The sequence below is a fragment of the Thalia democratica genome, chromosome 6 (genome assembly GCF_965202585.1).
Source record: "Thalia democratica chromosome 6, ktThaDemo2.hap1.1, whole genome shotgun sequence".
Classification (NCBI taxonomy): domain Eukaryota; kingdom Metazoa; phylum Chordata; class Thaliacea; order Salpida; family Salpidae; genus Thalia; species Thalia democratica.
The window spans coordinates 30,390,056-30,405,460 of NC_139170.1; the positions used below are offsets into that span (position 1 = coordinate 30,390,056).

General features: G+C 25.8%; 1 protein-coding gene across 1 annotated transcript in view; it reads right to left on the reverse strand.

The window, feature by feature from the left end:
* The window catches only part of LOC145837838 (cleavage and polyadenylation specificity factor subunit 1-like), a 31,800-nt gene extending 17,848 nt beyond the window's left edge, over window positions 1–13,952 (reverse strand). Inside the window, exons 1-12 of the mRNA XM_082945291.1 lie at window positions 13,744–13,952; window positions 12,988–13,030; window positions 9,937–10,070; window positions 7,681–7,761; window positions 5,319–5,479; window positions 4,273–4,407; window positions 3,606–3,757; window positions 3,227–3,337; window positions 2,587–2,680; window positions 1,618–1,705; window positions 633–737; window positions 237–312 (exon numbers count right to left, since the gene is read on the reverse strand). Of these exons, the coding sequence (XP_082801417.1) occupies window positions 237–312; window positions 633–737; window positions 1,618–1,705; window positions 2,587–2,680; window positions 3,227–3,337; window positions 3,606–3,757; window positions 4,273–4,407; window positions 5,319–5,479; window positions 7,681–7,761; window positions 9,937–10,070; window positions 12,988–13,030; window positions 13,744–13,923 (1,360 nt within the window). The 5' untranslated portion in view covers window positions 13,924–13,952. The remainder of the gene's footprint in view (window positions 1–236; window positions 313–632; window positions 738–1,617; window positions 1,706–2,586; window positions 2,681–3,226; window positions 3,338–3,605; window positions 3,758–4,272; window positions 4,408–5,318; window positions 5,480–7,680; window positions 7,762–9,936; window positions 10,071–12,987; window positions 13,031–13,743) is intronic.
* Between the last annotated feature and the right edge of the window lie 1,453 nt (window positions 13,953–15,405).

Consider the following 15,405-nt stretch of genomic DNA (forward strand, 5'->3'; position numbering starts at 1 on the left):
AATTATAGCATAAATTGCAACTTTTAAAGTGGCTTTATAATTTTCTTTAATTCGTTTTTATTGTGCTTCTATGCCGTTTACTGCTTTAATTAACAGCGTAAGTAAATTGCAACTTTTAAATTAAGGATAAGTTTAAACTTTCATAACAGCTTTAAAACTTAAAAAAAAAAATATTTTCAAATGATAAGTACAATAAGGAAAACATTTTTTATCTAAAATAACAAAATAATTGAAACTTGCATTTAAAGTCGTACCAACTTCTTCACTTTTTATGTTTTCCTTATTGTCCTCCATTATCATGGAATTTTCCTCCTGAGTAGTATATTGAATATCTTTGACTACAGGTGAAAAAAAAACTTTCAAAAATTAATTTATAAAGCTAATTTTCTAAAATAGTTGAAACTTTAAAAAATCTAAAGACTCAAACTTCATTAGTTTGGTTTTGTCGAGAAATAATTAATAACTTTATAGGAGATGCTTATTCAAAAAACTAAGAAAAACGTAATTTATACTGAGTTAAGAAAATATATTTATATTGTAGTAGTTATTAAAATAACTTTAAATTAAGGATAAACAAACTTATTAGCAAAATAAAAATATTTTAAAAGTATATATTATTTTTCAGTGCTTACAATTCCGTTGTTATCGGCAATCTTCTCAGATGCAAATAGTTTTATAAGTTGCGGATCGCCCAGTCTCGATCCAATAAACACAAACCCGCCGTCCATTGAAACTACCTAAGTAAATACCAAAATTATTTAAATATTAAATTATTTTGGTTTAACACAAACAAGTATATTCCATTGGTCTTTAAAATAATTAAATTGAAAACTTTCTTTACAAAAGTTATGCCTGAAATAAGGGCGATTTGTTTCTACATTTGACACACTACTGTACAAAATTGCTTTACTAGAAACAAAAGTTAAATTGTTTACGCTGTAAAAAAAATTAAAAATTTAGCTAAAGTTAAAAGAGCATTTAAATATAACTCTTGCCTAGTGTATAGAAAACAACGAACTAAAAAAAATTGTTTTCTAGTTTGGGGTCGGCAAAAATTTCAGACGTCGAGCCAGATGTAGAAAATTTAGTATTTTGCGTGCCGGATCATTTCAATTTCATTTAGTTCTCAAATTCACTTAACTTTTAGAACGATAGATCCTTAGCTTATTCAATTATACATAAAAGCTCATATTATACATGGGTGTTTACATTTGTACTTATTACCATTTCAGATTTTTCTTTGTTAAAAAAGTATTGAAACAAAAGGAGTTTTTCTTGACAATTGTTCAACTCATTCGTAATTCTATGGAAAAAAAATTTAAACTATATATATAGTGGAGTTTCAAATATTTTGAGTTTTACATAAGATGTTTTTGTTATTTAATCCAAATCCAGGAATACTTATTGTAGGTTTTAAAACTTAAATAAGCGGGCTAAATTTATGTGCTCGCGGGCCGCATTTTTACCTTCTGCAATCTGGATTCCACTTAAATTTTGTAAACGTTGGTGGGCCGCATTCGTCCCGCACGTTGCCCGACCCTACTCTAATTGAACAATTTTTTAAAAGCATTAAAAAAGCTTAAATTAAAAATATTATTATAAAAAATATTAACCAACCGAAGAAGGCAGGGTGCAATCCGTTAGTTTTTTGAATAAGATTCCCTTCACACTTCGCATGCCCGATGTTTTCAGTGATATTATGTACCTGAAAGTTGATAAAAGTAAATTATAAAATGAGCTTTAAATGTAACAAATTAAATTTAATATATAAAAATAAATTATTGGTTTATAAAAAACAAACTCGAAATTGAAGAAAATGGCCTTTAGTTTTTGTTTTCACATGTTACTGACAAAAATACTTTCCAAAAGAAGAGTAAGAAGTAAAGATTAACTTAAAACTTCTAAAAGCGTTTATAATTAGCAACAAGCAAGTAAAATAAAATAATATCTTTATTAACGTTAAACTATTCAGATTTAATTTTTAATTTTATTATTGAATTATTAAAATTAAAATTGCTCTTGTTATTAAACTCCTCATTATTTTCAGAAAAATATCTACTTTACAAAAATCTATAAAATATATCTTAAATTTATATTTATATTTTACGTTTAGTAATAGAAAAAGTATACTAATTGACAGAATTTATAGTGAAATATTTTTTTATCGATTTTAGTTTGAATATTAAAAATAGTACAAAGGTAAACCATTATATATAAAATAATAAATCTTTATTCATAAAAATAATGGCCGAACAAAAATTGATTAATAACATTTAAGTGATGAATAACAACTTACAAGCATAGAATATTAATACAACCTTTTAAATTTTGTTTTTGTTTAGTTTATACAAAAAAAAACTAAATCTAAATATCATACATATGAAACAATTGTATTTTACTTCGAATTTAACTGATATCTTTTGACAAAGTGTCTAAAATTCGCAATTATTACTTTTGGTGCAGTATTTAATTTATAAAGATCTCGTACTAAAACAAAAAAGATTTTTTGGCATAGTTTTTTAGATCTAAATAAATTATTTTGATTCATACAAAAACAAATATGTAATTATTAAAATAAAAACAAACGTTTGTCCATCTTTTAAGCAAACTAAAAGTTGTGTGTTGTTAATGAAAGCTGAAAAAGCGCAATTCAATTGAATACAGACTTCATCTTGACTATCTGTGACAATTAGTTTTCATTAGTACGAAAGAATACAACGTAAATGATTAGATTATATATTTTTTACACATTCAGAGAGTAGGTACTTATCATTGCACTTACTTAAAATACGCTTTATATTTAAAACTTGAAACTAATATAAATCTATTTGAATATTTATTTGATTAAAAAAATTAGTTTATAATTATTTTTTTTAATTTTAACAATATATATATCAATGCTACATATCAATCAAAAATACTAAAAGCTAAAATTAAACAGTGTTTAGGTAATAGAAGTAGTACAATTTTTTTATAACACAACTTAAATAGTAACGTGATAAAATAGTATTTTTTAGTAATTTTTTTATTAATTATCTAAAATACTTAAAATTTCGAATTAGAATGAATCCAGATGACCGAAAAACTATAAAATATAATTGTAAATAAGTTAACAAAATTTTATAACTATTCCTTCCCATGAAGCTTTCTGTAAAACACTAATTAAAACAATAAAAAATTAAAAGATTAAAAAACAAAATTTCTAAACACTTATAAAAAAACTAACGTAGGGGAAAATATGTGGCTTTTTCTGATAAACCATTCAATGAGACTCCGTAAGCTGGAACGCTCTGATTCAAAAATATCATCGACGTATTACAAAACAACACCACACCGCCTGATTTTCATTATGATGTATTTGAATAAAACATTACTCTATGCTCGAACATTTTTAAAAACAAAAACTAAATAACACAAAGACATGTTACAATGTATAGAACACCTTTTAAATGAAGTTTAAAGAAAGTAAACTGTGTTACTCAATTCTACAAAAACTCATTAAAAAAGTTAGCACTCAAAACCAATGAAAAACATATATCAATAATAGAGAACTGATAGGTTTTAAAAACCAATAAACAAGACACATATCAACAAACACCACCAACCAATGGGCCTGGGGACGGCGACGACCTTGAGGCTGTCGTAGGGCAGGTTGTTCAAACTCCACACGACGGGAAAGGACGTTTGCTTGTTCATGTTCTTCGTGCTGAGGGAGAGCGCGGCGATGTTGCAAGTGTCCCTCCTCGTCATAACTCTCCTGTGAAGATATTTACTTTTGTAGAGTCATGTAGATCATTGCTAATTTTATTGCGTTTTGTCATCTATTTCATCTTAACAATCGTTTATTAATTAAAACTAATTGATAAAGCAAGTATCTCTCTGCGTCATCACCCTCCTGATTTGTAAATTATTTACCTTGTATGTTTCATATGCATTTTGAATAAAAAAGTAGAGTTCTCTACTTGAGTTTAAGGAAATATATACAAATTTAGTCATACAATTTCCTCAGGATTTAATCTATATTTACTTTATAGCTGATACTTTGGGATTTTTATAAGTTCATAAATTAAGTAAGCTTCAAAAAAGAAAATTTGTGTGATAAACATTGAATTACTACTTTTGGAAATTTTTACCCTCTATTTTAATAAATACCAGTTAAAAAAATAATTTGAAGAGTAAAAATTTAATATTTAAATATCAAACACGCTATATCACTTATTTAAATAAATATTATACGATAAATTTAATTTTCAAATAAAACATTCAAGTTACCCGGTCCACGTTAATGGTGTTTCGTACAAAATCAGCATCGTTGGTTTGTAATAACCATGCAAAAATTCAACGTCTATTATATTTTGCGTGTTCAGCAACTCTTTCACATCTATAACGTGGCTCCATACTTTTTTTCTGTGAACAAGTTACAAGCATCTCAAGAGTGAATTGTTGTTAACTATAGGTCATAGACGTCTTACGAATTCAAATAGTTTGGTATAAGCTATTTAAACTAATATTTTCTTCAACTGCTTCTTTTTTTACAAAACTTTTATACTACAGGGTTGCCAATTTTTTTTTGGAAAATTTCTTTCAGGTTTTTAAAAGTACGCGTTTTTTGGTCTATTTTTATTAAAAATTTTTATGATGACAAAAAAAATGTTATCTATATGGTAGATTTTTCGTGTTGAATTAAAATTATACTATTTAACATGAAAAAATAGTTTAATATTTCAGGTTTTTTAGTGATTTTGTTTAAAATTACAGTTTTTTTTTCTCAAATTCCAGTTTTTTTAGCCTAAATTGTCAAATTTCAGGTTTTTCCAGGATTCCAGGTTTTTTGACAACCCTGATACTAGGAACAAACATTATTTATAGCAACAATAATAGAAAAATAGTTTAAGGTACTTTTTGAATAGAATATAGATTATACACTGCATAGAGTTTATTTATTTATTTATTTTTTTATAGTATCTTAAAGCACTTTTTTAGGATACAAAAATACAGTTGCTTTAGTGCTGTTTATTTTTGAAGATCTAAGTTTAATGATAAGAGTCTTTAATAAAGTCTGATTTTTGAAGAGTCTAAAATAATGGACTACAAAACAAAATACAGAGAAAAATTATGTTACAAAAAAAAACTTAGAACACAATTTTCAAACACATTGTTTTAATAAAAATAACATGAAAATATTTAAAAAACACAGTAAATAAACGATTTTAAGATCTTCATAAGAATTACTACATAAGATGACAGTAAACACATTTTATTTTTAACTTATAAAAGTTTCACTTAAACTACTCATCACTCAAAAACCAATCGCATACTTTTTGTCCTGATGGTACTCGGCGTAGTCGCTCTCGACGGAGTTGTTTTCGCAGGAGAAATCCAATATGGCGACGGAGGAGCTGGTGAGCGTCATGGCGGCGCACCTGTTCAGCGGGTCCACCCTGATCCGGTGGACGTCGTTCTCCAGCACCGCGTTCGTCTGTATTTTCAACGCCTTTGAGGAGAGAACAAGAAAAGAGAGAATACATTGAGATTTTTATCTTAAAATCAAAGTTTTACAAAACTTTTTTTTATTAAATACCCTAGCAAGTTATAATTTAAAATTGAAGATAGATGATTTTAGGCTGCAAAAAAATGTATAATACAGTAACCTCTCGCATCTTTACGTACTCGTGACGTTACGCACTCTCGTTTAGTTACGAAATTTAGAATTCTAAAATATTCAAAAAATAAAAATTGTTATTTGTTAAATATTGCACAAATTAGGTTTATTGTATATTTTTAATTTAAAATATGTTTTTAAACGCTCACTCACCTCTCTATATCTTTAGAGTTTGTAAACTTATATTTCTTGATAAACATTTAGTTATATCTCAGTAAATAAGAAATTTTGTTAACAATAGTAAAATTGAATCAAAATTCGGAAAGAAATATGACTATGTTAAATAATTAAAGTATAATGAAACAATGAGAGTTTAAAACACAAATAAATAATACAGCACTCTTTCCCTATATATGAATAAAGACTTAAAAAACACCTAAAAAAGAAATATAATAAAACTTCCTAGCAAAAAGTAGCAGTGATACTTAATAAATATAGAGCTTACACTTAACACAAATCTCAATTGTTTTTTTTAGTTAACAAATTACTAATTTTCAGTTGACGTTTTATTTTAGTTTAAGTTCTTCTTCCGTAACACTTGCTTTGCACAGCAAGCGTTGAAATTTTTCGCACGTTGCCTTCAATTCTTCGTAATGCTCACCAGCACCAGTTACAGCTTTGGAAGAATATAACTGCGCATTAAAACTGATGGTCTTCATTAACATTGGTTTAAAACCCTCGAATTCAAATTCTTCTTCTTGCTCTGAAAAATATTCCTCATCAGTTTCAAGATGATCCTTTGAAGTTCCAGGCATGTTTGAGGAATCAACTTCACTGTTTGCCGCTTCAACTTCCTCTAAAATACTTTCTGAGTATTCTTCAGTTGTTTCATTGTCAATTGCAACAAAATTGTTTATACATTTTTCCTCTAAATCAATGTTAATTTTTGAAAAACCTTTTATCAGCCCATAAAATAAAAGTGTTTCTTCTACTTCAGTCACTAAGTTCATCTTTGAATAAGCTTTTATTAAAGAACTTCTCACAGTTTTCTCAGATATGAGCTTCCAAGCATCACAGACTATATTAGAGAATTTTTATTGAACATTTTTCTTATATTTTATACACTTTTGTTCAAAAGAAGAAATCCATTACAGCACCAAATGCATATTTTTGTAAAAGACTATAGAAACAAATTTAAATATAGACACCACACCATTTCTTAATTGTAAACAAATGCTTAATTATAAATTGAATTTGCTAAGTAGAAAAGAATATAAATGTTAAGTACCAAATAAGTAACATATAAATAAAGATAAAATCTACTTATTATTAAAATCAATAAAAATTTTCTAAAAGTAGTATTATTTTATATAAATTTAATCATTTTTTTAATATACGTAGTTTTATAGTTTATTTTCAAATTTATAAATAAAGTAAACAAATTGGTAAAAGTGGGAAAGTCCCCAGTCTGCTTTAAACTAGAAGCAGTATCAAAAAAAGCCATTATAGTAAGTATATTTGGTACATCTCGTATCTTTACGATCTCTTGTATCTTTACGCATTTTTTCTGTGGGCACAATGCGCGTAAATAAGCGAGAGGTTACTGTATTTATTTTACATATGTACAACACAACGTTTAGAACAGTGTTTTAAGCATTTAGTGATTATGTCTTTGTATACTGATCTTTAGGCTTTAGATTATTTCACATACCAAAAAGATATATGTATATTTTAACTTCTATACTTGTGTTAAAGTTTACAGCACAAAACTTGGCAAACTTAAAGCTTTTTTAAGTTTAATTTTTATAGTTGATTTTTTTAATTAAAAAAAATATTCAGTTAGAAACAAATTCATATAAATTTACTTCTGCAGATAAAGCAAAAGTTTTTATAAATTTCAAAACATATAGCTTAAGTAGACAAAACCTCAAATTACCTTGAGGTAATAAAAAAAAAGTTGTACTAAAATAATTTAGGTAGTATCACATAATTTATTTTCTTATACGTTACACTCTTATAAACTAAATGTATAAATAACTAAACAGGCTTATTTTAACTTTTAAAATCTAAAAACTAACGTTTTTCATATGATCAGTAAAACTGTGCAGAGACAAAGTTCTAATGTCAAAAGCTTCTTCATCGAATTCAACCACTGATATCTAAACATTATATTATATAAAACATCAATAAAAACCAAATTTAATTTTATAACAAAATGTTAGACATGTTATGGTTTGTATAATAATAAATTAAGAACTTTGATTGAAGCAATGAAATACAATACTCAAAAAAAATATATGACTAGTTTAAATGATGAGATAAATAATTCAAACAACGTTTTTATTTCTTACAATAAAAAGTATTTACTTTTAATTTAAATTCTAGACTAAAGCAGGGTTCGTGCGCGAAATTTTTTTTCATATAGCCTGACTGAGACCAATTTAGCCTGACATTTTTTTCAAAGTGAGAAAAATCCCCTTAAATGTCATTTTAGGTATTGGGGGGTCTTGATTGGTACTATTGTAGTCTCCGACTTCAACCAGCTTTTTCTCAAAAATATTTTGAGCTTTAAAAATCTGCAAAAAGCAACTCATAGCTTAGTTATAGCTCAATATACAACCCCCCCCCCCCCCGATATGCCCTTAACATAACAAATTCAGTGATAAGTTTTAAAACGAATGTAATATCTAATCTATTACTAAAGTAAAAATTTAAAATATATTACTAAACACAACTGTTCAGTTTAATTAAGCACCAAGTAAAAACATTATAACCAGAAGATCTATAATAAAACGACGTGCATTGTCGTGTTTTATTAAAATTTAAAATGAAAAGTTTACACAAGTATTAAATTAAATAAAAAATGTTTATTATAGCATTTTGACTAATACTTTAAATTGATACATAATTATAAATCCTAAACTCTAAATCTAAATAAATACAGTGATTTTTGATGTCATATCAGATTTAGAAAGCTTATTTTTAAATTAAAAAATAACCTTTAATATTTTGTTATTTCAAATAAAAATGAATTGTAGCTAAAATTTGTACTCCCACAAAACTTAGTACTTATATCTTAAAGCTAAGTTTTAGTGTTGTGAAAATCTCTAATAACTTAAAACAAACAGTAAAATATATTGATAAACTACAAAGAGTTTTAATCTAAAAAGTATTTGGTATAAAGCCTTTAAATTAGAAATTAAAACAGCTCAATCAACTAAGCTCTGAAAAACCTGATATAAACAAATTCAAACAAACAGCTAAATTGTTGAACTAAACTGTAATGTTTAACCTGTATTTTTTTAATGAATATTCATAATCATGATGTATATAATCTATTCAAAACAAAATAATTAAGATTCTTAAATTTTATTTAGAGACTCAACAAAAGGCTTTAAGCATTTATTTTTACAAATGCTGACTGATTTTGTCTTTAATAACTAAATCTTTATTTAGAAATAAATTCACATCTCAATTTGATCTTAAAAAGATTTCTCAATTTTTTTTATCAAAAATTTTCAAGCATTCGAACTGAGAAAAACTGAGATTCTCAAATTTTTAAATAAAAAAGCTGATTTAGCCTGACGTTTTTGAACTTTTTCCAAAAAAACTGATTTAGCCTGATTTAGACTGACTTAGCCTGATGCGCACAAACCCTGCTAAAGTGAAATTTCAGCTAAAAGCTAATTTTACGCATTATTAGAGAAGAAACCTTCTATACTTGAGCCTTAAAAAATGTAAAGCCTAATAGTATAAGTACAATACACATTCAGCAACTGACAAGTTTAGTCATTTACATAAAATTATTTAACAAATTTATTAAATTTTTACTCAAACTAAATACATTTCATTTTAAATGTGTGACTATTTTTGGTAAAAAATATTAATTCTAAATCAATTATTATTTGTCACTATGTTATCTTATGCTAATTATAGGGGAACTTTAAGTAAAAACTAATCGGTACTAAAATTAATTTAAAACAAAGTTAGTTAAAGACATTTTAAGAAACTTCTTAAATACCATGATATAGTTTGATTAACAATAGTTTTTTAATAGTTTTTAAATAGTTTAAAAATAGACACTTAACTCAAAATATAAACGAATTCATAAAATTATTTTGGTATGTGATAAAATAAAAATCGAAGACAATAATTTGTTTGAACATTTAGAATAAATCAAAAGATAGTTTTGAAAAGTGTACAAATTTATAGCATACTACACAAGTTCAAAACGTTTTCAGATTTACGATCCGTCCTTAGTAAACATTTAACAAACTAACAGAACTAAAACTGATAAATATAAATAAATTCTTTCAAATAAGTAAAAAACGAACGTTTCCGCCAGAAAAGCTGAGCAGCAGCATGTCCAGCTGGCCGTTGCTCCTGGCAACGTTGCGGATGGAAAGCACTTTTCCGAACATGGACCACGTCCCCACGTGCTCCAGCACCCCTTTGAAGTAACCCGAATCTGCATAAGTTTGTTAAACTTGTGAAAATTTTCAGGGGAACTTTAGGTGAAATTATAGTTGTTAGTTGTGCTCTGAGGTACAGATAAGTTTTGCTGACCAATACGCATTGGTCCCGAGCTACTGGGCTAGAAATAACGTTTTAATACTTTGTAAAAAAGTTTACACTTATACCTAATTTCAGAAGAAAAACTTTGGAAAAGCATATAACTTTTTCATACAAATTTAAAGATTTGTTTTTGAACAAAAGTTGTCCGACAAAAATTACTTAGTGGCTTTCTAAATGTTTTCTTCGTTTATAAAATAGATGCCCTTTAAACAAAAAAACAAGTAATCTAACATTTACAACTATTATATAATAACTCATTTAAGTTATTTTTGTGTTTCAACTTATTAAACATTGCTTTATAGATGCAAAATATATAACTTTTATGTTTGAAAAGAACAAGGTTTAATTAGTTTATTTAAAGTTTTTACATGTCATACATTGAAATATTAATACATTGGCTAATATTGTTTAAAAACTAAATATTTTAAAACGGCAATGTTTCTTGCAATATAAAAAAGTTCTTTTGGAACAAACTTTAAAAAAAATAAATGGAAAATTTTATGACTACAAAAAAAGTTTATTTTTTATTAGCTAATTTATTTTTTCTTAAAGTAAAATTTATATTAAAATAAGTATTGCTAAAAAGAACTACTTTTTAAGAAAACTTCTTAAACTTTATAAAACTTAGTACAGATAGTTTTTAAAATGCTCAAAAGTTATAGGAGTAAAATTTTAGTGAATTAAGTCTTTTTTTTTTGTATTTAGTTTTAGCCTTCCATAAGAATCTTAGGGTTCCCAAACTTAAACTGCTTATTCTCAAAAGCTATTATTAACAAAACTTAGCACACAAAATTTTGAAACACATTAATAAAACATGTAAGATAACACACTTAAGTATATGCCTTTTTTAATTTTTTTGGTTTTAGAGTTGATGTTTCTTACTTATCGAAATCATTCAAATGACCAAGTGCCAACTGGCATAACTTCATTTGTAGATGCATCGTTTTACTTTGATTTAAAGCTTTAAGTTTATTTTTCAATTTTAAGTTCATGACATTTTGATAACTAGTTTTCAAAGAAAACTTTCTTTTTTTTTCGATTGAGGGCCTGCTGTGCAATACTAACATCAAACTCAAATTATGTGACAAAACAAAACAAACATATATAAAAATTATAACCAAAACAAATAAAAATAATTATTAATTGTATTATAGGTTTTATTTTACTTTTCTTTGTGACTAATAGTTTTGTCTTAAATAACAAAATGAAGCTCATAAATTTCTCTATACAGAGTAGTTCTAATAATACTACAAAAAGCTTGTTCAGTAAAACCAGATAATTGCAAGCAGTTTTAAGTTATTAGCTTTTTTTGTTCTTCATTTTTGTATTATGATGCGAACAAAAAGTAACTTTTTCAAAGTTTAGAAAAGTGTCTAAAAAATTTCATTTATATAAATAGTACATTTTTTTCAAACCAAACTTTTTTTTAATAATTAGCCATTAAAAAGTTAAACTATTTGATTTTATTGATATGTGAAAGCTAATTTTACATTTTCGATTAATAATAAAAAAACATACCTAAACTAGCAAAAACAAAACAAAAAGACTAGCATCAAAATAAAAATTGAAGGCAAATGGAAATGGAAAATTTAAAAATGGGTTAACAATATATCAAATAAAGACAGACTTACTTCCAATTTTTTTGTTGGGTCAAATTTGTTAAAAAAATAAATATATACTTTTTTTAATTTTTAAGAACCATTTGTTATTTTTTATACTGTTATTAAAATTTTTTGATTGGTGTTCAAAAGATAGTTGTTTAGTATAAAATCATGTCTTTATATATTTGATTTATTTTTATTTAATTAAATACAATGAAAAAACATTTGTAAACATGTTTAAATTTTATAAATTGTTACATTTATTTAGAATTTGTTGGCATTGACACTTGCAATGGTAAAACAATTAAACTAATGCATTTTTTTCAACCAGTGTAATTCTTATTAAAATTTAGGTATAGTCAGTTATCAAAAAAAACTTGTACACAAACATAAAGACGTTTTCATTGTAAAACTTCATGAAAAATTATGAACTTACTAAAATTAATTTTTTCAACAAGAGACTAAAAATATTAATGAAATGTTTCTATATAGGTTTTATATTATTAATACCTTTAGTTTTAAGGAGACTTAAAAATAAAACATTAAGGCTAAAACACCAAAAAAAATTTAAAAACCATTGTTTTTCTTAAAAGTACAAAAATGGAAATAAATCAATTATGGTCAAATTCTAAAAATTAGTAGGACGTATATTTAAAATATGTACAATAAATATATTTTTAAAGAAAGTCTTTTTAATGTTTTTAGTTTGAACGCTACATGCAAAAACTATTAAACTTATTAAAACTTGACCCTTATATTTTAAAACTACTTTTAACTTTTTCAAGATGTAAAAAGTATATGGTAGCTTAGATAAAACTATGAAATACAACAAACTACAAAAAATCAAGAAAAATAAGATAATTTGACTTTAACATTTATTAAAACAACTCAAATTAAAAGCAGAATAAACAATTCAAAAATTTCAATATGATAATCTAAAATATAGCAGTAATCAAGTTTAAAAATTATTCTTCTTATACTTCAATACTGTAATTTATTAGTTATTTAAAACTTTAACTTAAAATACTTTAAGATTTTTAAAACTGTATAAAATTTTGTGTGACAAGATAAAATAGTATTTTTCAAATTTTAACTTTTAAAACACTTATACTTTTAAATGTATTACTTAAAGCATTTTACTTACTTGGCTTTTTTTTTACATTTATAAAACTAACTTTAGCTAGAGAAAATAATTATAAAACAACTAACTCAGCTGCTTGAAGTTTTCAACCAACTCATCTTCAGACACTTCCTAAATTTTTAATTTGTTTAACAGTTGACATTTTGTTTAACAGTTTACAGAGTTACCACTCTTTGAGTAAAAGAAACTATTCTGGTGACAAAAAAAAATTTTAACTATCCTGAAATTAATTGAATTCTGCCCTGAGCCATCCTGAGTTTTTTTAATTATTTTTTAATTTTCAAACTAGCTAGAGATTTTCAATTATTTCAATCTGCCCTGAGTTATCCTGAGCATACTGAATATATTAAGTGTGTGGTAACTCTGACAATAGATTGCTACGTATAAGGTGGAATCAATAAAAAATAGTAAAACTTCTAAATGATAAAACGTTGGATGAAAAAATTTAAATTATTATTATTTTTCTTTCTGACATCTTATTCAGGAAACTGTGATATCTTATGTTGCCAAATTTCAAATTAAGTACAATAAAAACTAAGTATACATAAAACAATTAAAAACAATAATTTTGTATAAAAAAATTTCAGAACTAGTAAATATAACTTAAAAACAATTTAAAGATATTTAATTAAGTTGGATAATCAAGTTCAAACATGGACTACTTAAAACCCTTTACACATGAAAAAAAGTATTTGATTTATATTTAAAATTTGTAACTTAGCAATTCATACCATAAGTACTGTCATAAATAGATTTCGTTTAACACTTCTTTATTATTTTAACCAAAAGTAAACAAAACCTTAATAGGTATTTTTTTAACTCACCAAAAACTCTTCCCTAAGTTTGAAAACTTCTAGTTTTGTTGCCACTGAAGTGACAAGAACTTTGAACTTGCAAGAGGTGAAGTTACAGTAAATTGAGTTTTCAATCCCAGAAGGCTTGTGAATTTGCTTGTATATTGTATAAAAACTCTCAGAGGATCTATCTAAATTTCTTTGTTGCATTTTTATAACTAAGTTGTGACTAATATTTTTACAACATACTCCTGTACAAAAATTATAACTTTAAAAAATAGTTATACGACCTGTAATAAATTTTCAACAAATTGTTTAATTTTTCACTGTAAATCCTGATGAGCAGTAGATAAACAGTGAAGCTTTGTAAACAAGTAAAAAATCTCTGTTGAAAAAATGTTTATAATTACATGCCATACTATTTAGATAAGTACTAAGCACACTAATGTTTTAATATAAATGCTATAAAATACTTAAATATTTAAAACCAAAATTCAAAAAATAAAACTGAGTAAAAATAAATTTTTATACTTTTCTAATCTTAACAAATATATGTTAGTTTTAAAAATTGATAGTGCAATACGTTTTAAAACATATAAACAATACGTTTTTGAGATGTACATCAGGAATATGAATCCAAATAAAAGTGTGCGATCCGATGTGCCAAGTATACAATTTGTAAAACTAAGTGCAAAAGTTATTGCTCCTTAATTATGTAAACTGTTTAACAAAGTGTAGAGTATGGTGTGTTTCCTGAGTCACTTAAATATGCTGAAGTGGTACCAATTTACAAGTCTGGTAAAAAAGTGATGTTAATAACTATAGACCTACTTCTCTTTTGTCTCCTTTTTCAAAAATGTTTGAGTCCTTAGTGTGTGAGAGGTTGAACAATTTTTTTTTGTCTAACGATGTTTTGCATAAAAATCAGTATGGTTTTAGGAAAAATAGTACAACTGAGCTTGCTGTGAATCAGATTGTGGATGAGTTGATTGAGGCTGGTGAGAAAAAGTTAGTTAATTGTCCTGTTTTTTTAGATTTAGCAAAAGCATTAAAGACGCTAAATCATGAAATACTCATGTCAAAATTAAAAAGTTATAAAGTTAAAGGATCTATGTTAAATTTACTACAAAGCTACTCATATAACAGAAGCCAATCGACTGTTATCAATAATTTTGTGTCTGAGTGTGAAATTGTGAAAGTTAGTATATCTCAAGGTTCTTGTTTGGGTCCTTTATTGCTTCTTGTGTATATAAATGATATTTTTCTTCTACTGAGATTAATATGAGATTGTTTGCTGATGATGCCTGCTTAAGCTACCAACATAGTGATCCTGCTTGTGTGAACAGTGTTATTAATGAAGAACTGAGAAAAGTTGATGTATGGTTGCGTGATAATAAACTTTTTATTAACTATTCTAAAACTAAATTCTTGCTTTTTAACAATACTTCTAAAAAATGTGATTTTAAAGTAAATATAAATGGATTTGCTCTTGAACAGACTAAAAGTATAAAATATTTAGGTGTAGTTTTGGATGAAAAACTGAGTTGGAGGGCTCACTTAAGCTCTCTCAAATCAAAGCTGTCTAAAAGTTGTTTTGTGTTTTCAAAATTGAGGTACTATTTGGATGTGAGTACACTTAAAATGGTATCCGCATATTTTATCCGCATATTCAATATTGTATATCTGCTTGGG